The 22797-nt window shown below is 44.2% G+C and overlaps 1 protein-coding gene across 1 annotated transcript in view; it reads left to right on the top strand.

Annotated features, from left to right (window-relative positions):
- Positions 1 to 431: 431 nt before the first annotated feature.
- Positions 432 to 22797, top strand: part of LOC127663204 (uncharacterized) — a 44404-nt gene continuing 22038 nt past the window's right edge. The window contains exon 1 of the mRNA XM_052154709.1: positions 432 to 600. Within this exon, the coding sequence (XP_052010669.1) occupies positions 432 to 600 (169 nt within the window). The remainder of the gene's footprint in view (positions 601 to 22797) is intronic.

Genomic DNA, 22797 nt, shown 5'->3' with positions numbered 1-22797 from the left:
CACTTTTAGAGTGTAATTAGACAGTTTAATTAAAGTTAATTTCAGGGGGAACATTTTATCAAACAAAAACAAAATAATTTGCTCCCCTTCATGTCGTTTCAAACATGTCATGCTGTTATATTTACAGAATAACATATTTAAAGAACATTAATGCAAATCTTGCCGTACAACGATCACAGACTCTGAAGCTTCAAAAAAGAACAAAAAAGCTCAGAATAAAAATCTCAGAAAAGTAGTCCATATCTCTCGTGTACTGTATTCCAAGTCTTCTGAAGTAATACGAAAGCTTTGTGTGAGGAACAGACAGGTCATATACCAAATGACAACTAAGACTTTCAACTGTTGCTCAGTTCACACCTCATACTGACATGCACGTGTCATTTCCTCTTGTCAGTCTCTCCATTCAATAAACATTCATTATCATCGCTCAGATGACAGTAGTGCTCGTCTCTCAGAGTGACCCAGAAAACAGATTTCAGTCCAGCAATCTGAAGCAGCATTCACACTCTTCTGCTGGGATTGGACTCTTCTGGAAACTGGACGTCAGAGAAATGCTGTTCATCTTTGGATTGTTGCTGCTGCTGATACCAACTGATACATGTGAGTCAACTTTCAGATCAAACTGATGTTAGGATGCTGGTTTCTGCTCTTCTCTGTGTATCAGTATTCATATATGAGAGAAAGTGTTTAAGTCAATAAGTTTGTGTTTATCATTGGCGTTCTGGTTTACTTGGTGCCCTAGGCGAGATCCGCGTGGCCCTTAATATCAACAACAACATTAGAAACAGATCAATATTTAAGTCCTTATTATACTCTACGTCTCCACATTCACATCTGAAAGTCACATTTGAAGGATGTTTAGTTTCACGTTCAAGACTGAAAGTGTAAGTGGAGATTTAGAGTAAAAAGGGACTTTTCATTTGTATTCTGCAAAAGTAAGTGTGTGTGTGTGTGTGTGTGTGTACTGCATATACACATATACATGTATAAAATAATATATAAATTCACAGCAGTGATGATATTGGGCCATAAGGCATGATTGCGAGAGTGATATTGCTTATATACAACAGTTCAATGAACAAGTAAATAAAATAAAAAATTAGAAAAAACTGAGTATAGTCACAAAAAAGCATTTATGCATGGAACTACTTTCTTATGCAACATATCAGAATCTAACACGTCATTGGCATGCATGTGTATGTGCGAGAGAGAGAGAGAGAGAGAGAGAGAGTGTGTGTTATCACCTGTTGATGATGCTGTAGTGTGTTAGTCAGTGTAACAGTATAAAAGACAGAGGCGGGAACGGGCTGAACAGTAAACATAACGTTTAATTATAAAACTCAACATAAAACAAACATAAACAATCACAGACACACATGCAGTGTGACCACGTGCATCTCACTATCTCTCAAACTGGCATCTCTGACTGCCCTTTATCTCGCTCTCCCACTGATCAGCCGATTCAGTGCCGGCCGGCCATACTCCATCACGGCCCGGCCACACCCTCCTCCTCATCACAGTCAGCTTTCTGAAGATAATGTAATTTTGGTCATATTCATCCTATTTTCTCAGTGGAAAAATAGCCATCCAAGCGGGGGTATTCTTCCCTATTTCACGGTAGACGGTACGCAATAGTCATTCACTACTATAGAAACCGCAATCTCCTCCGCCATTTTGTCCTCTCCAATGTGGAAGTCCGGTAAGAGGTAAGCAACTCTCTTCCCTCCCCCAGTCCTTCTACTCATCCTATTCTTGTTCCCTGGGAAACAGGGAATTTCTACCCCAAAACCAGTTCCCTTGTCCCATGAGCCATTCTCCCCCACACACTGGTGAATCCGCTGCCACTGGTGTGGGTGTGAAGTCTGAGCCGGGCTGCTGGGAAGCTGGCCATTTCCAGGACCGATGTCACCATTAGTGTATGAGTGTGAGTGTGAATGGGTGATTGGGACACAGTGTAAAGTGCTTTGGTAACCTCTAAGGTTAAAGTATAGCGCTATATAAGTGCAGACCATTTACCATTTACCATTGGTCAGGGTCCCTGATGCACCACAGGCCATCCCCGATTGAGCAGGAGCATATCGGATATCTGAGTATTAAGGGGGGTACATATCAAGCCTTGGTGGATTCCGGTTGTAATCAAACCTCCGTTCACCAAAGCTTGGTTCAATCTGAGACTTTGGATACAAGCTGGTGGGTGAAGGTAAGGTGTGTGAACGGGGATATCCAAAATTACGTGACGAGACCCTTAGGCATGCCTTTGATCAAGTGAAATTGATTGATGGTCAGCGCCTTCAGCCAGAGGTTGTACTCATAGGGCCATTAGAGCAGACAGCATGCAGGCGTCGCTTTGTGTTGGTTCTGGTGGGATACGCAATGCGATATCTGGAAGCAGTGCCTCTGTGCAACATCTCAGGAAGTAGTGTTGCTGAAGCACTATCAGAATAATCTCCCGAGTGGGGATTCCGAAAGAAATCCTCACTGATCAAGGCATGACGTTTATGTTGCGCACACTATGCTTGGGGATTCAATCGATTCAGACCAGTGTTTACCACCCTTAAATGGATGGCTTGGTCAAACGACTTGATCAGACACTAAAGAATATCATTTGTAAGTTCGTGCACAAAGACACTCAAAATTGCCACAAGTGGCTCGAGCCCCTATTATTTGCTGTACGAGAGGTCCCGCAAGCCTCCACGAGGTTCTCCACATTTTAATTATTGTATGGGCATCGATCGCACTGCGTGCTATGGGAAAATTGGGAGGAGGGCCCTTCAAACAGCTAAAACAAAAATCAATACGTTATTGAAACTCCACACACTGGGCCAATTAACACAGGAGAATTTGTCCAGGCTCAAGTACATTAAAGCCGGCTGTATAATAGGGGTACTCGACTATGGGAATTTGAACCGGGAGACAAATTAGCTGCATTACTTCAAACATCGAGCTGTAAATTATTTGGCAAGTGGCAAGGGCCCTTTGAGGTCTCTGAAGTCAGTGAAATTAATTATAAGGTTTAACGAATGGATAGAGGTGGAGCACCTCAGTCTCCTAAAAACGTGGAGAGAGGCCGTCCCCGTGACATTAGCGTCGGTGTTCCAGAGAGAGAGGAGCTCGGACCGGAGGTGAATTTAAAAGCCACCAATTGAGTAACCCGGTCACTTGTGGATACCACCTCTCACCGTCACAAGCCATGGACGTAGCCAGGTTGCAAGGAGATTTCTCTGATACGTTCTCGCCTTTTCCCGGTCGTACGAATCTTATAGAGCAACATACCAAAACGACCCCAAGGGTAGTGGTATGCAGTCGTCCATACCGATTACTCGAACACAAAAAAAGGTGGTTTGGGAAAAATTCAAGGCCATGCTAGATATGGGGGTAATAGAAGAATAGAGTCTCTAGTCAATGCGGTGTCTAAATTTGATGCATACCCAATGCCTCGTATTGATAAACTGCTTGATCAGTTTGGGGTGGCTCGCTTTTGTTCAACACTGGTGTGACAGTGTGGAGGGCGGGCCGGGTCATGATTCTACACACCCGGTACCTTATCAGGCTAATCAAGCCTCCGAGAGGGATAAAGGCTCACTGCGGATGGTGGTGTGACAGAGAGAGAACAGGCAGCTATCCGTCAGATGTGTTTGTGTCGTTTGGTTTATTTCTTCATTAAACTTTTACTTGTATTGTAAAGCCGGTTCTCGCCTCCTCCTTCCCATTGAACTGCTTTACACTGGTGCATAAAACCCAGGAAGGAGGATGGATATGCCGTAGCTTGGTCCTTGTCCAATCCTCCACCCTCTAGTGGACGACAGCCGCGCCTCCCCGGGCGGATCGGAGGCAGTCCTCAAGCCACTAGTGAAAAGAATGCCCCGCCGCATTCTCCGGGAACAGAAGGGGAACAGGGGTCTCCCCCACCCCTGTCTATCTGGACGCTATCGTTTTTTTACAGTAATGACTGGCAGTGGCACATGCAGCATCTGAGGGCTGTCCTGATGTCGTTGAGATTGGCGGAACTCATGGAATACCATGAGAAGTGTGCAATTGGACAGGTGGAAGTACAGTATCTGGGCATCCACTTGGGCCATGGACAGAGTGCTGACCCCAATTTTATAAGACAGCTCGCGATTACAGCCTTTCTGAGGGCCTAAGACCAAAAAAGGAGGTGACACAAAAACTTAGCTGTGTGTGATCGGCTGTGCTGAAAAGTATAAAGGATAAAGACTCACGTTAAATTGGTTATCCGGCTCCCGCTTCCTCCTTGATAGAAACTGTCACAATCACATACTGCAGCACACACACATCAGGTAAGACACATTCATCATCATCATGACTCATTTCACATGCTATTATTAAGAGTGTGAAGATGATGATGATAATGTGATGTTTTTATGAAGGCAAATCTCTATATAGATCAAAACTGAGAATGGCAAGATTTAGACAATGACATCAACACAGACCAGAAGATTCATGAGAGCAGCAGCAGATTTAAGATATGTACAGCCCAAACAAAACAACTTCTGAAATCATGTCTGATTTTGAGGAAACTGACGGCAAAACACTGGAAGAAACAGTACAGAATCTAAAAAAAAATCTGCTGTCCTGACACACTACAGCAGATGGAGATCATAAATGTAAGTTTGGGAGGAGCCAACACACTCTCACGGTGGAATCATTAGGATTCGTATGATCCCCATGAGTTACTTGCTTCTGACAAACATAACATCTTCCTATCATGTTTACTCACACTTCCAGATTAGACATCCAGAAATTTGCACTTGATGAAGTCGTACAAGTTTATGTGAACAACATCGTTCGAGACCAAACGAAATAGCCAACTCGTAAATTATGTTTTTCTTGATATCAGGTTGGAGGAGCTTGCTCATCTAATCGGCCAATCAACCTGCAGGCTGCATTGTATATAAGCTGATGTTTACCTCACTCTAGCGACAGTCTTTAAGGCATCCCTCCAACTCCCAATCTTCATCCCCAATCTTCCAATTTACGAGCTTCCTCAATATATTAAGTAGTCCTTTTATAATTTCGTTGTGAAGCACTTTAATTACCATTCTGTGTGAAACGTGATAAACTTGCCTTTATGATCTGAATGAACTCCGTTTCATTTTGTGAAGTCACATCTGTTCACCCACAATAACATTCTTGTCAGATGGACTTCTTTGTATCAGTCCTGTGGATTTATTTACATTAGAGGTTTGGTCCTTTTGTTGTGTATGTCTGTTGGTTTATCTCTTGATCTCTCTTTTTCCTTTTTTCCTATTTTAACTGTTTCAGTTGTTGAGGGTCTGCTGTTCTGGTGTCTTTTCTGTGATGTTGAACTCATATTTAGCACAAGAAGTTGTTTCTATATGACTCATGATGTGTATAGTGTCACCTCTTCACCACAAGATCTGCTGCTGACGCTCTTTAGCACCTCGGTCTAACTCGATCTTTTATATCTTTTTAAAAACGTTTTGTCAAGTCCATTTTATCTGTATAGCGCCTTTGACACCACACATCGTTTCAAAGCAGCTTTACAGAAAATCAGGCATTACCAGAAGATAAAACTGTAATGTCTATAATGTTGATGAGTCATCATTGTAAAATTACATTTTATTAAAAATAACGCGTTAAAAAAATTGACACAATTAATTGCAATGCCCCAGACCGTAATAAGGAATTTTCCTGAGAAATGCAATCTTGTAGTACCACCTGTTTACTCCAGAGGGCAGTAAGTGAAATTTCAGCTGTATGAGCAACACACAGTTTATAAAGTGAAGAAAACACTTATATTATATAATGTATATTAAATAATATAAGCATAGATGCCATTCAATTTATTGCAGAGTTATAAATCATGATCAATATTTCTGGTTTCTGGTTCTGGCAGACCCAACTAAAGCAGCCTAATTGTGGGTTGGAGGATAAATTAGGTGTATGCCTGGCTAAATAGATGAGTCTTTAATCTAGACTTAAACTGAGTGTGTCTGAGTTCCGAACAGTGTTAGGGAGACTATTCCATAGTTTAGGAGCCAAACCGGAAATGTATCTTCCTCCTTCTGTGGATTTTGATATTCTAGGAACAATTAACGGGCCAGAATTTTGCGATCGCAATGAATGTGATGGAATATAACGTGGTAGAAGGTCACTTAAGTACTGCAGAGCTAGACCATTCAAAGCTTTGTATGTAGTTAACAGAATCTTTAAATTAATATGAATTTTAACAGGTAGCCAATGTAACGATGATAAAACAGGGCTAATATGAGTTATTTGGTCCAATAATTAGTACCTCTGTATGTCGGAATTGAGTAGAAGGAAATTTCTGGCCATCCAATCTTTTATTTCATTGATACACTCTGCTAATTTGGAGAATTGTGAAATCTCATCAGGTTTTGAAGAAATATAAAGTTGGGTATCGTTGGCATAGCACTGGAAACTTATTCCACAAATCCTGATAATATCTCCCAGGGGAAGAATATACAAGGAGAAAAGCAGAGGCCCTAAAACTGATCCCTGTGGCACTCCATACTTAACTTTTGTTAGGTTTGACAATTCCTCATTTACATAGACAAAGTGGTAGCAATCTGTTCAATAGGACCTATACCATGCTAATGCAACTCCACAGATGCCAACATAATTCTCCAGCCTATTCAAGAGAATGTTGTGATCTATTGTGTCGAATGCAGCACTAAGATGTGACTTTTTACTCAACATATAGTGCTTTAACTTTTAATTTAATTGGTTTGCAGAACATTAATAAACCAACTATAATTTTAGAATTGTAAAAACTGTCAGTATGAAGTTGTTATAACCTAATTTTAATACCTTCAAAAACAGTCAGTATTAATACCAGCATAACGTTTTAACATGCACCTCATTCTAACCAACCTGATCTTGGTTTTATCATTTAACAAGTTAACAGAAATTTGTATCGGAAATCATGCTGTGCATGCTTTTAATACCACTACACTTTTGTTGCATAATACTGTGTAATACTACTCAATGGAAAGGAGGACAGGAAGCAGGTCTTCACCACAAGGTAAGCTTTTTAATGCCGTCGTAATTTATACAACTTATAACACACAATATGACACAAGCGCACTGGGTTAGCTTGTCGTCTCTCTCCCCTGGAGGCCCTCTCGCTGCCTTTTATGCCGCTCTCCCCGTGCTCACTGAAATTAGAGACAGGTGTTAGACATAATTTAGCTCAGGTGTAAGCGCCCTTACTGCTTTTCTCTCCCGGACGGGCGCTTGACCACGCCCCCGCTGCCACATACCCCCACCGCCCGACTCAGGCCGGGGCGTCATCCGGCCTGCCTACCACTCCCCCCCATTTCTGGAGAGGAAGTCGGCGACAGCCATCTGCACCCCGGTCTGTGGACCACCTTGAATTTAAAGGGCTGGAGAGCTGGATACCAACGGGTGATCTGGGCGTTAGTATCCTTCATGCGGTGAAGCCACTGCAGTGGGGCGTGATCCGAGCAGAGGGTGAAGGCCCGCCCCAGCAGGTAGTAACGGAGGGTGAGGACCGCCCACTTGATGGCCAAACAATCCTTCTCCACTGTGCTGTACTTAGTCTCCCTTAAGGAGAGCTTACGGCTAATGTACAGCACCTGCGAGAGTACGGCCCCCAGCCCTCTGTCTGAAGCGTCCGTCTGTAATACAAAAGGGAGAGAGAAGTCAGGTGCATGAAGAAGTGGCCCCCCACAAAGTGCGGCTTTAATCTGCATAAATGCCTGTTGGCACTGCTCCGACCACTGGACCGGATCTGGAGCCCCCTTTTTAGTGAGGTCAGTCAGCGGGCTGGTGACGTCCGAATAATTAGGCACAAACCTTCTATAATAGCCAGCCAGCCCCAGGAACTGCCTCACCCCCTTTTTGGTCTTGGGTCTAGGGCAAGTCGCAATCGCCGCGGTTTTGTCAATTTGGGGACGCACCTGGCCATGACCCAAGTGGAACCCCAGATACCGTACCTCCACACGTCAATCAGCACTTCTTAGGATTTGCTGTGAGCCCCGCCCGCTGCAGCGATCTCAGGACGGCCCTCAGATGTTGCATGTGCTGCTGCCAGTCATTGCTATAAATGATGATATCATCTAGATAGGCAGCAGCGTACGAGGTGTGAGGTCTGAGGATCCGATCCATAAGATGCTGAAACGTGGCTGGTGCCCCAAACAAACTGAAAGGAAGCGTCACGAATTGGTGTAATCCAAACGGCATAGTGAAGGCGGTTTTCTCATGGGACATTGGTGTCAAGGGGATCTGCCAATAACCCTTTGTTAACTCCAAGGTCGAATAAAAACGAGCAGTACCTAACCGATCGAGCAGTTCATCAACACGGGGCATTGGGTACGCGTCAAATTTAGACACCGCGTTAACTTTTCTGCAATCCACACAGAATCGAACAGACCCACCAATTTAGAGCTCGACGTTGGCAGCAATACAAGTACCTTATCTCCCGGTGCAAATTCCCGTAGCCGAGCACCCCTGTCATACAGCCGGCGTTGGCGTTCTTGAGCCTGGAGCAAATTCTCCTGTGTTAGTCACCCCAGTGTGTGGAGTTTTGCTCTAAGATCAAGAACGTACTGAATTTCGTTTTTGCTATTAGAAGGTCCCTCCTCCCAAGCTTCGCGGATGACGTCGAGGACCCCGCGTGGGCGTCGCCCGTACAGCAGCTCAAACGGGGAGAACCCTGTGGAGGCTTGCGGGACCTCTCGTACTGCAAACAACAGGGGGTCTAGCCACTTATCCCAATTTCTAGCGTCATCGGTATGCAATTTACTGAATCATGTTCTTGAGCGTTTTATTAAATCGTTCCACTAGGCCATCAGTCTGCGGATGGTAAACGCTAGTGCGAATCGACTTAATGCCCAAGAGCTCGTAAAGTTCGTGGAGTGTTTGTGACATAAAAGTCGTGCCTTGATCGGTGAGGATTCTTTCGGAATCCCCACCCAGGAGATTATCTTGAAGAGTGCCCCTGCAACACTACGTGCGGAGATGTTGCTCAGAGGCACTGCTTCTGGATATCGCGTCGCGTAATCCACTAGGACTAACACGAAGCGATGCCTGCGTGCTGTCCGTTCTAATGGCCCGACGAGGTCCATCCCAATTCTTTCGAAGGGGACCTCGATCAATGGTAGAGGGCGCAATTTTGGGGTGGCCGGTGGGTTTACCAGCTGACATTCACGGCACGCTGCACACCACCTGCGGACGTCACCGCCAATGCCCGGCCAATAGAAATGGGCTATTAGACGGAGAAGTGTTTTTCGTTCCCCTAGGTGACCGGCCATAGGATTATAGTGAGCCGCCTGGAAAACTATTTCCCGGCGGCTCCGTGGAATCAACAATTGGGTCACTTCCTCTTTTGTTTGAGCGTCCTGCGTCACTCTATATAGCCGATCTTTAATCATGGCAAAATACGGGTATGAAATGGCGATGCCCGGCCGAAGCTGTTGACCATCAATTACTCTCACTTGGTCAAGAGCATGTTTAAGGGTTTCATCTCGTGACTGCTCTAGAGGGAAGTCCCGCTCAGGGAATTCCCTGAGAGGAGGGGTGGCCACCTCGCCCCTTCCCTCATCATTCAGAGCAGCCGAGGACGGCCCCGGCTCCGCCTGCCCTGCCAGAGCATCGCACACCGCATACCTCTTTATGCAGGACCCATCCGCGCAAATCCCCTCTAAAATATCTTCAAAACCCGGCCAATCAGTACCCAAGATTAGCGGATGAGTGAGGCGGGAACTAACCGCTGCCTCCACACTATGGTTTCTTCCCCTGAATTTAATCGCCAAAGTCACCATGGGATACTTGTGAACATCCCCATGCACACACCTCACCCTCACCAGTTTAGCTAAACCTAAAGCCCCGGGTTGAACCAAGCGTTGATGGATGGTGGTCTGATTGCAGCCGGTATCCAGTAAAGCTTGGTAAATACCCCCCCTGATCCTTACCGGAATCCGGTATGCTCCAGCCCGATTGGGGGCAGCCTGCGGGACGTCGGAGACCCGCACCACGTCCCCACCTCCATCAGCGGACACTGATCCCGGAAGTGGTCCGGGTCTCCGCACCTCCAACAGGCCGGCCCAGGCGTTGCGGCCGCACTTGTGCTGGAGGAGAGCGGCTGAATGACGGGAAATGGGAGGGTACATTCTCCCAAGGCCGGGGAGCTGGTCTCTGGAACCCTCCACGCCAGCACGAGGCAGTAACGGGCCCTGGGGAGAGAACAGATGGAGAGAACATAGGGGAGGGGGCGAGGGCAGGGAAGGGGCGAGAGAAGGGGAAAGAGAGAGAGAAGAAGAAGAGGGCTCGTCCACCCTCGGGATCGCCGCCAAGTGGTCCTCCGCCAGCCGAACAGCTTCCTCCAGCGACGCCGGGCGATGGCACTGGACCCACCCTGCCGTCTTCCGAGGCAGCCGTTGAACGAACTGTTCCAGTACCACCTGGTCGATTACTCCCTCGACGTCGTGGTCCCCCGCGAGCAGCCACCTCCGACAGGCGTCCTGGAGCCGTTGAGCGAACGCGAACGGGCGATCGGACGTTCCTAGTTTCATGCCCCGGAAGAGCTGGCGATTCTCTTCCGGGCTCCGACCGACCCGCTGCAGAATAGACCTCTTCAGATCGGTGTAGGCCAGGAGGTTCGTCGCCGGCAACTGCTGTGCTGCAAGTTGAGCTTCCCCGGACAGGAGGGGAATCAGGCGGGCTGCCCACTGTTCGCGGGGCCAGCCCCAGATTTCTGCTGAACGCTCGAACAAATCGAGGAAGGCCTCAGGATCATCTGCTGCCCCCATCTTCTGTAGCATGGGGGGGGCAGCGTAGCGCGGGTGTCCGGGGTCACGGTTGTGGCTGACGCGTCCTCCTGGCTGAGGAGGCTCCGGATGGCGAGCCGGTCCTCTGCCTGAGCCCGCATGATTTCGAAAAACCGGCGATCTTGGTCCTGTCGGAGCTCAAGCAGGGATTGCTGGTGGGCTTGATGCAGCATCGCGAGGGACTGGAGGACTTCTGCCAGCTGGGAGGACTCTATGTGGCGACCACTTTCCATGCTTCCTTTAAATTCCCGGGTTTCGGCACCAGTGTAATACTACTTAATGGAAAGGAGGACAGGAAGCAGGTCTTCACCACAAGGTAAGCTTTTTAATGCCGTCGTAATTTATACAACTTATAATAACACACAATATGACACAAGCGCACTGGGTTAGCTTGTCGTCTCTCTCCCCTGGAGGACCTCTCGCTGCCATTTATGCCGCTCTCCCCGTGTTCACTGAAATTAGAGACAGGTGTTAGACATAATTTAGCTCAGGTGTAAGCGCCCTTACCGCTTTTCTCTCCCGGACGGGTGCTTGACCATGCCCCCGCTGCCACATACTGATCTGTTTAATACTTGATATTGTAAATATAATTTTGATTTTTTCTGTTATTTAATATTTTGATTTATTTGAAAGTTCCAGTTAATGTGAAAATCCCTAGTATGCACCCTTAATGTTTATTTGATAAAGTCATTTTTAAACTGCCTTACCGTCCACTGTGTCGTGGTGTGCCGCTATAGCAGCTACATACACCTTCAAGGTGTAGGGGGACAGAAGTCCCTCCAACCTCTCCTGCAGGAAGGAAAGCACCGATCCGACTGCAGATCTCTAGGGGTCTTCTCGTCAGGAAGAACACCACTTAGTGAACAGATGCCACTTCAAGGAATACAGACACCTCGTGGAGGGAACCCTAGCCTGAGTGATCACCCACCCACAGTTCCCAGTCCTGCGGGTGGCATCTGCTTCCTGCGGTGGCTCGACGGCAGTGAGGGCTGCGGCGGTGCCCTTGGTGACGAGCAGACATGGTGCAGGATCTTGAGCCACATTGGGGCAAGATTTGTTGGAGAGCCTCAGTCTGCTGCTTCACTGTCGAGAACTGCTGGCCAAAGTCCTCGACGGTGTCGCCGAAAATGCCAACCTGGGAAATTAGGGCGTCAAGGAACCATGCCTTGTCAGCCTCTCTCATCTCGACCAGGTTCAGCCAAAAGTGGCGCTCCTGGTCCACCAAAGTAGACATCGCCCATCCGAGAGACCACGCTGTGACCTTCGTCACCTGGAGGGTGAGGTCGGCTGCCAAGCACAGTTTCTGCATCAGTCCTTGTGCATAACTACCCTCTTGCATTTCTTTTAGCACCTTGGCTTGGTGGACTTGCAGGAGAGCCATGCCGTTCAGGGCGAAGGCGGCTTGCCCAGCGGCACCACAAGCTTTGGTCTGCAGGAACAACGTAAACCTACAGGCCCTGGACGGGAGCGCCTTATCCACTGTGGTCATCACCGAATACCCTTTGGCCACCCCACCATCGAGGGTAGTGAGGGTGGGGGAGCTGAAAGATTGGGACTGGGCAGTTAAAGGTGCCTCCCGCAACCTTGTCAGCTCTTTGTGCACTTCCGGGAATAAAGGAACTGGGGCAAGGCGTGGCTGTGAGTGGCGCCACGGGCCTAGGAACCAATCATCGAGCCACGAGGGTTCAGGGGAGAGTGGAGGGTTCCACTTTAGCCCAACGCTTTCAGCTGCCCAGGAAAGCATGTCTGTCATTTCCACGTCAGCTTGTGACTTGGCGACCGTACCCGAGGGGGTAATCTTCGGCGTCTGATAGGACGAGCCCGCTCTCCGGTGCTGCGCTCGAAAGCGCATCACCTTCGGGGCAAACAAGCATGCTGGGGAATGGGAGGTCCGTGGGGATATACCTGGCGGAGGTGGTCCCATTGATGTCCCCAAATCGGCCACAGTGCTATCCGAGCTGGCCTCAAACACGTATGTAGAAGGACCGAGGCGGGGAGCCGCTGGGGTGGCTTGCTTTCTTACGAATGCAAGCTGCGACCGCAACATTGCCATGGTCACGTTCTCACAGTGAGAGCATTATCCATCCATGAAGGATGTCTCTGCGTGAGCAGTGCCCACACACGAAAGACGATCGTCAGAGGGTGAGAGATATCGACCACAACCAGGAATAACACACAAACGGAATGGCATATTTAAAAAGACGTTTCTGTGTGTGCCGCTCTTTTAAAATATACTCTTTCAGTGAATCTGCCGAAGTGTCCAGGGGCGAGTGCACCAGTGCAGAGGGGGGGAGAAGCTGCTGATATGCACCGTAGATCCACAAGAGGTGAATGGAAGGCATGGGAAATTCAGCTCAGTGAACAGAGTGCTCGGCTCCAAAGAGAAAATGTGAATGAGCGGTTTGAACGCCAGCTCCTTTATACCCGTATGTTCGGGGGATTGGCATGCAAATACCCCGCGCCAATTTCCATTGGTCTTTTATTAAAGACTGGCGGTGTCTCAGGCTCCCAAGAGTGACCCCAGTGTCACTACATCGACACAGCGTCGAGTGAGTGACAGATAGGGAATAGTACTTTTATTCACTAAAGTGGCATTCAGATGATCACAATGTATAGTCAGGATATTAATAATAAATTACTATTACAATTTGAATGTTTTTTTTTTCAGAACTTCTTAAACTACAAAGAGTTCTTCAGATCCTTGCCATTCTAGCTGTCAGTTTGTCCAGATTTGTCCAGATACTCCAGATACTCCTACTTCCTGTAGCACTTGCCATAGAGGTGGCTGTCTTGTCGGGCACTTCTTACAGACCTAGCTGATCCCACAAATCCTCAATGGGGGCAATATCCATAACACTCTTTTCCAATTATCTGTTGTCCAATGTCTGTGTGTCTTTGCCCACTCGAACCTTTTCTTTCTGTTTTTCTGTTTCAAAAGTTTTTTTGTTGCAATTCTTCCCATAAGTCCTGCACCCCTGAGTCTTCTCTTTATGGTTGTACATTAAACAGTTTTTGAGCACGTAGAATTCAATGAAGCTGTCAATGTTTATGACCTAACAGGTGTACATTTGACCTTTGCTTCCTCTTCCTCCCTCCCTCCGGCTGTTGTACATGATATGGTATGTGTTTGGTCAGGTGTTATGACCTTCCTCTGAACTCAAACTAAAAAATTGTGATTAAATAATACAATGTTGTAATCACCAAGATGTTTTTCAAAACATGATAAAGTAATGTGTGTGGGTTCATATTATTTTTATTAGGAGTCAATCCCCGACAAGGCGAAAGACCCTTATTGTTTCCGTTAGTTTTCCTATTATTATTATTAATGGTCAAGCCCTGAAGGGGCAAAAGACCCCTATTGTTTTCGTTGGTTTTCCTATTATTATTAATATTATTATTATCCTTCCGCTCTTTTGTTTGTCATAAAATCATAAAATTGATCTCATTAGATTCAGTGGGGTATAGCGAGTCCAAAGATATGAACAATTCCTATGTCAGACATATTGAAAGTTGGCCATTTTAAATTTTCTGAAAAACCTACTTTTTCAAACTCGTCCTAGTCAGAGTTCATCGGACTCTAACCAAAAACATGTCACAAAGCTTCTTTTGCTGCTCATGGTGCCGATAATTGGCTTGACCACTGTATCGCTGCTTACAGCTATATTCCTTTTTCTTCTTCTTGAGTCTATGGTAGCCCCTAGAACACACAGATAGAGGACAGTCTGATATGTTACCACAGCAAATTTGGCATCGCTACTTTAAACCCTCTAGCGCCACCAACTGCCCAGATTTGCACTCATGTTTATTTTAATAACTTTTTAACCGTGAGTCCTAGAAACTAAAATTTTCCTCTGATTTCTTGGCTCAAGACGATTCAATTGCATGTCATTTTCCATCATGAAAATTTTTCCGGCATTTAGAATTTTCTGAAAAAAGGTTTTTTTATCTCGTCCTAGGCCATTTGTCAGATTTACACAAAAATTGGCCTGCATCATCTAGAGGCACTCACAACAAAAAAATATTCACATAATTTTGATAAACCATACCGTTTTCAAATGGTGCTTTAACGAATTCAATGAAGAACGCGCAAAACTTGAGGCTGTATCTCCGCAACGCTTGGAGAGATTGGGACAAAACTTGGTTTCGTGTCATCACCATTACGCCCTGAGGTTACCTGCAGCGTTTTGTCGCACTGTCCCCTGCTGGTCACGAGATATGAAAATATAAGCTCATTTTTGCTTATAACTCTTGAACAGTTTTGCCCAAAATAATGAACATTTTCTCTTTACATCAAGTGCTACATACTGAGTTGAAGGATACCGCATTTTCCCGTTTCAGACATTGTGGGTGCCGGCCATTTTGAATTTAGTCATACGAAACTCTGTATGTGTCTTTGGCACCATGCTCTGAAGGGACTCAAAAAGTTTCAGGACAGTGCCACCTTATGGTCAAAAATGATAATGCTATTTCTAAATGTGCTATGTTCCGATAATTAGCTTGACCCCGGTATCACTGCTTGCAGCTATATTTATTATTGTAATTATTATTGTAAGACATAAAAATTAGTATTACATTTAAAATGTGTTTGAATTATGTATATTTAATGGTGTACAATTCTTAGTAACAAAACTGAGGAGACAAAATAATGCATGGTGTAAGACTTTGTTATTATCAAAGATAAGAAAGTGTCTCTCTAAAACAATACATACAAGATGTGCCACAAAGCAGCTTACATATTCACTTTAAAATGATGAATATCAAAACAAATGTTTGGCATTAGTTTTACAAATAGGTTTATTTTACTAAAACATAATAAAGTATTTCATTTTAGCTATAGCTCTAACAAAAAATTTCTTAAATTTTACTTTTAACAAAGCAGTGAAAATGTGTTTCTAAAACTGTGGATATTGCCTGTGAAGCAAACTCATCGGATGTCAAAGATCATGAATAAATGGTTTACACTTGATAAAGTTTAGCATTAGTTTAAGGTAAGGGAACAAAGATTACTTTGCACTTACTTGTAGGGGGAGCAAATGGTTGGTTAGGAATACATACATTTATTACCTTTACATCTGTAAGGGATGCAAAAGGTTAGTTATGGAAAACATGTCAATTATGGGTCACGTTTATACGCAGCTGCCATATGCCCGCTTCTGAGGCGCCATGCCTGCCAGAGAGAGAAACGGTGCCCGGTGGTCATGATAACGATGGCCGGGGACACCAACTGTGAGGCCCAGGAAATGAGAAGACAGCTTTTTTTCTTAGAATGTGGGTACTGCGGCCCTTGGGGCATGCGGTGAGGTAAGAAAAGGAAAATAAAAGAACCTTCACCCAGCCCTCCACCAGGGGATGGAGTGGTGCTCTTACCGCTCCTGTGCAGTGAGTCTCCTACTTCCTGGACTGCCTGTCTCGGGGAACGCTTTGAAGCCTTTCTTGGGTTCTTGGCGACTGGCCATGAGACTGGTGGTGTTTGCTTTCTGTGGGTGGCTCGACGCCGGGGCCAGCCTACTGGGGCGGGCTGTGGAGGAGCCAATGTTGCTGCCGCAGGGGGACACCCTTGGCAACAAACAAACGGGGTGCGAGACATTGCGTTGCGCCAGGGCAGGATGTGTTGAATGGTCCCCATCTGCCTTTTAACCTCTGAGGATTGCTGGGCAAAATCCTCTACGGTGCCGCCGAATAGGCCAACCTGGTTTGACCAAGTTGGGCCAAAGGTGGCGCTCCTTGAATACTAAGGTGGGGATCACCTGCCTGAGAGACCACGCCGTGACCATCATCGCTCGAAGGGCGAGACCAGACACTGAGCGCAGCTCCTGCATCAATCTCGTGTCAGAACTACCCTTGTCTAGTTCTTTGAGCGCCACGGCTTGGTGCACTTACAGGAGAGCCGTGGCGTGCAGGGCGGAGGTGGCCTGTCCAATGGCACTGTAGGCTCAGTCGTGAGTGACGACGTAAACCCACAGGCCCTGGACAGGAGACTCAGACGTCTCTGCCATGTGGCGGCACTCTGGGGGCACAAGAGCACCACGATCGCCTTACCTACCTGGGGACTCGCCGAGCACACCCATCCCCATCATCGAAGGTAGTGAGAGAGGATGAGCCCGCGAACCGGGTCCTGGCAGTAAAAGGTGCCCGCTGCGATCGTGTGAGCTCTTCATGCACTTCTGGGAAGAAAGGTAGGGGGTGGGGCGTGGCCGTAAGCGGCGCTCTGTGCCCCGGGACCAATCCCCGGACCGCGAGGTTTCAGGGGGGAGCAGAGGATTCCACTCCATCCCGACGCTCGCAGCCACCTAGGCAAGCAACCAACCCACTCTCCGATGCTGTAATCGAAAACTCATCCACTTCGTGAGCCGCGACCGCACACTCGCCCTGAGACGAGCCGGCGGTCACATTGCGAACTCGCTGGGAACAAACGAGCATGCTGGGGAATGGGAGATCCGTGGGGGGTTTCCCGGCTGAGAAGCTCCCATTGAAATCCCCAAATCGCCCCCAGTGCCAACCGACCATGCCTCATACCCGTGGGTAGAAGGATCTCTTACGAGAGAAAGTGGCAACTGCAACGTTGCCAGAATCATTCCATCGCAGTGAGTGCATGACCCATCCACAAGCGCTGTCCCCGCGTGGGCAGTGCCCAACACAAGAGGCAGCGATAGTGGCTGTGGGAAGCAGAAAGGTAACGATCGCAACCAGGAAGCATACACAAACGAAAAGGCATCTTGAAAAATACGCTTTTGTTTGTGCCACTCTTTTAGAGGAAAATCTACTCTTTCATCTGTATATATATACATGTGTGTGAGTGTGTGTGTATATATATATATATATATAAAAGAAGCTCTGCCCAGCTGTCGAAGTGCCCAGGGGGGTTACTCAACACAACCGTTGTTTGTGAGGGGAGAACCGTTGTAATGCGCCGTAGATCCAACAGCTTTTCAGAGAGAGAGAGAGAGAGAGAGATGAATGGAACAGCTGGAGGAATTCAGCTCTGTGGAATACGTCCACTCGGCTCAGAAGAAGTAGTCTGAGTGTGTGTATGCAAGCGGCACTCCTTTTATACCCATATGTCCGGGGGAGTGGCATGCAAATTCCACACACCAATTCTCATTGGCCTTTTCTCAAAAATCAGAGATGTCTGGGCTCCCAAGAAGTGACCCCTAGTGTCAACTCATCGACACAACGTCGAGTGAGTGACAGATATGGAAACACAGTTTCACAATGAATAAGACACCCTATGCCTTTGGGCATCATACATTATGTTGCAGCTAAAAGCTCGCCGAAATTGAGTTGAGAAATTCTGCGCGAGCCTACAAGTTGTAATTCTAACTTTAAGATGCATTTCATTGAACTTTTCCTTGTACGAAGTTGTAAAATTATGATTTAAAAAATACATTTTGTGTGAATTTTTAAGCAAACATTTTCGAAATGGGGCCCCGGCTTGGTTGAATGTTTGGGGGCCTCAGAAATCCTAAACCCGCCCCTGTCTGGCGTCCATACGTATCATCACTTATTTTAGGTGGGCATACGCAATATCCTCAGGAACATACTGTAGGTGGGCATACGGCGTATTCCTGCATATGTCCTAGACCAGGGCTTTTCAACGTTTTTAATGTCAAGGACCCCCATATATGATGATCCCATTGCGAAAGACCCCCTTTGAAAGAAATGTTTAACGTGATATTACAAAGACTAATTATATTCAAAATAAAAGAATTGATTTTTATATTATCATTGTGTTAAAGCAAAATTATGAAAACTTTTTATTAAAGCAATGTTCCCCAATACAAAAAATGTAAACTAGCCACAAATATTCCGCTCATTATTTTCACATGTAAATGAGCTTGTGATTTTCCAGAATGTTTGCCAGACGTTTGCACCTCTTAACCAGTAGAGGAGAACCTCCAGCAAACCTTTGGCAAGAATGGAAAATTTCATTTTTTATAAGGGCCGGTTCAGTTCAAGTAAACTCAATAGACAGCATATGTGACATAATATTGATTACCACAAAGATTCATTTTGACTCGCCCCTCCTTTTATTTAGAAAAAAATACAAATGATGTGTTACAGTGAGGCACATACAATGTAAGAGAATGAGGGCCAATTATTGAATGTTAAAATACTCGAGTATTCAAACAATATGCATGTAAACATGATTTTAGTATGATAATATCACTTACTAACATTTTCTGTGTGAAGTTATGGACAGTTTTACAACTTCACTGCCATGACGATGTAATGTCAACAATCACTAAAACCCTAAATCGATGATTTAAACAACTTAAAGCTCAAATAATACACAAGTTTAACAGAAGAATTAATGTAAGTACTTTTATAAAATGATAATCTTCAGATTTCTGCATTTAAACCTTCAAATATTGACCCCATTGACTTCCATCGTAAGTGTCTCACTTTAAACTAAATTTATGCTTTTTTAAAGAAAAGGACGGACGAGTCTAAATTATTTTAGTGTTAATGGACATTATTCCACTAATGCTGTGGATTGAGTTTAACTTGTACTGAACCGGAATATTCCTTTAAGTTGACCGTGTCTTTTTTATCTGAGATATTTAAAGCCAAAGATAAACAGTTTCAGTTCATTTCATATTTATTTGTGTCTTACAGACAACAGTGAATTACAACAATCATTCCTGACAAATACAATTATTATTTTTACTGTTGAGTGTCTGTTTATGATGAAGATTATTTGAGATCAGATCTTTTATTCCGATCAGATAAACTGTCTGTCTGAAATGTTTCTTCTGTACAACTTTAATTCTGTGAATATTGTTTAATATGTGATTTCTTCTATGAGTAAATGTGATATTCATTTATGATGAGAGTTATTTGTACCAGTAAGGGTCACACACATAATCCTTACAGTGCTTTAAATAATGTTCAGATGTTGATGATGTTGGTATATTTCAGTGTTTGTGTTTGTGTTGTTCAGGTGTGGAGATGTTCTGCAGGTTTAATCAGACAGATCCCTGTTACGCAGCTCTGGGACACAAACTCTATCTGCAGATGGTGACGGACGCTCGAGATCAAGAGCTGTGGTTATATAAGAGGACAGACAATACAAATGAGAGATTTATTAAAGTTAAGAAGAACAAGATTGTGTATGAACATGAATCCATTATAAACAGATCTGAGTTTATCATTAATAATGGGACTCTGATTATAAACAGTGTGATCAGAACAGATTCAGGGAGATACAGATTATATATCTATGATTCAACCGGCTCATGGACACATGATGAATATCTTCCAGTGATTGTTGAAGGTACAGTAAATCTCTCATCAGAATAATTACAATCTCACTTTCTCCACAGATCTCACTCTTATTCTCATAAAATAGTGTCATAGTTGTGAGTTTTCATTCATGTAGTTCTCTGTGGAATGTTTGTACTACATTGATTAAGATGATCTTCAGAATAAATACTAGTGTACTGCTCACTATATACTGCACAGTGTACACTGTATTCTATTTAAACACAAATATAATGTCAAACAGAATGCAATATTTCACCTTTCAAACAGTAGTACTGTACACTACACTGTTGTCACATGACCTCACTATGTCACATGTTTAATTCAGCAAGTGGCATCCAGTTATAATCTCAGAAAATAATTACATTTATTTTGATATTTAATCCAATTTTGTTGAAAATGTCATAACTCTTGTCTGATCAATGAATGATTCTAGAGATTGATCAAATCATGACTGATATTTCTCTCGCCTGATTCGTCAGAATGGAAATTGAATCTCAAGTCGAGTTAATGGTATTGTTGCATTCTGCACATATTAACAAATGTAGTAGATCATCAGATTTTCCATCATATAGAAAATTGTTCTGAAGAGAACACATAATGCACATTATACAAATAGTTTGAGTAGTTTAGACGTTATTCTGAACCTTGTGTTTGTCATGTGACTGTACTGTGTCCCTCCCTCCAGCTCCTATTGGCTCAGTGGAACTGTCAATCATTTGCTGTGGGGAGATGCGAGCGTCCTGCTCCTCTGAGGGGGATCATCTCATCTTCAGCTGGACTCTGAATGGACAAGAACTGGAGGATAGAAATAACATCATTCATCTGGATGAGGAAACTTCTGGAAACATCACCTGCACTGTGAACAACCACGTCAGTCGTGGACAGAAGAACATTAGTGTAAACCGATGTCCTGGTGAGATCTATTAATGTTCACAGATTATTAAAACAGACACAATAATGATGCAGGTCGACAGTCTTTAGTTCACTTCTGTACATTACATGATGTCAGCAGTAAACAGGTCTTGTTTAAATCTGAGTGTTATTGATTGATTGATTGATTGATTGATTGATTGATTGTGTATCTTGTGTTTGTGTAGTTGAGTGTTCAGTGTCTGTGGTGTTTGTGGTGGTGTGGAGTTTGGAGATGATGCTTCTGTTGACTCTGTTAGGAGGTTTTCACATCTACATCAAATACTGCAGCACACACACATCAGGTGACACATTTATCATCATCATGATGCATTTCACATGCAAATATTAAGAGTGTGATGATGATGATAATCTGATGTTTTTAGGAAGGAAACAGGAAGAGGAAATCGCTCTATAGATCAAAACTGAGAATGACAAGATTTAGACACCGACATCAACACAGAACAGAAGATTCATGAGAGAAACGGCAGATTTCATCACAGATATTAGAAATCATTTCATATGCAGTCTTTAGTTTTGAAAATGTCTTTTGATTTTGTATCGACTTGAGACTCATTTCAGTTTATTTTTGTGTTGAATGAACTATCTGTGTTTTATTTGATTATATTCATCTGCTTCTGTTCAGTCGTGATGATTCACTTGTCAGAATGATTCCTCTGAATCAAATGTGACAGTATCATCATGTTGTTGCCCTTTGGGTTTATTTTTCACATCATTTTAACTCTATATCACATATTAGTCGTGTTGCTTTAATCTGTCTGTTGGATCATGTTTGTTAATAATTCGTCTTCATTTATAGTTTTGATATTGTATCTGTGTGATTTTGGAGAGTTTGGTGTTTTGTCTCATTTGATTATTTCATCTTCAAAGATATTTCCCGCATTTGCAGAATATTAATAAACCATTGCTTCAGAATTAGTCAGTGTTCAAGTTGTAATGCTGAACTTGATTTTAATAAAAATGAAACAGTTTTCACTAATTTGTCATTTTATTGCAAGTGAATCTTATTCTGAACTTTATTTAAAAAATGTCTTGAGCGAACACAAAGAGTGTGTGGAGACATCACTGACACATCTGAAAGATTATCAAACACTTCAAAATTTTAATGCCTCCAAACTTATTAGAATTTTTTTTAATTATTTGTTTATAATTTTAAATTAATAAATGTAACAGCCATTGTAGTCAAATACATTCAAAATGTTTAGTGCAATAAAAACATATTTATGAATAATGAATGCTTGTTTTCTGTTTTTTCCACTAATTGAACACAAGGAAGAATGACATTTAATTTATACTATAATAAATATAATTTCTATGCACCAATTCAGTAAATAAACAATATTTACCTGCATGTATTTAAAAAACATATTTTATGTGAATGAACAGGATGTGTCAAATTAAAACTTCACTCACTCATATTTGGGAACCCAGTTGTTATTGTCATTTTTATTACCCAACAATTATTAATTAAGTTCCAGTTCAGTTTATTATTATCTGTTGTCTGCTCAGTGTTTCTCCCATGTAACTTGTCCTGAACTACACTTCCCATAATCCCCTGCCCTCATCACTGCCAGTGTCATTGTTCTCACCTGAGTTTAATTTAATCGTCATCCTTCTGTATTTAAACCCTGTTGTTGTTCATTCGCTGTCGGTTGTCAAATGAATGTAATGGTTGTCCTTGACTGGGTTCCTAGCTGGTAGTTCTGTGCAGTGTGTGTAAAATGTATGCCTTCATAAAGCACGTGAACCGCAGCGAGACGGCTGAAAAGTGCATCCTCAGTCTTTATGGTTGGCCTGCCAAAGGCTTTCT

This window comes from Xyrauchen texanus, chromosome 23, assembly GCF_025860055.1.
Source record: "Xyrauchen texanus isolate HMW12.3.18 chromosome 23, RBS_HiC_50CHRs, whole genome shotgun sequence".
Classification (NCBI taxonomy): Eukaryota; Metazoa; Chordata; class Actinopteri; order Cypriniformes; family Catostomidae; genus Xyrauchen; species Xyrauchen texanus.
This window is presented reverse-complemented; position numbering and strand designations above follow the sequence as displayed.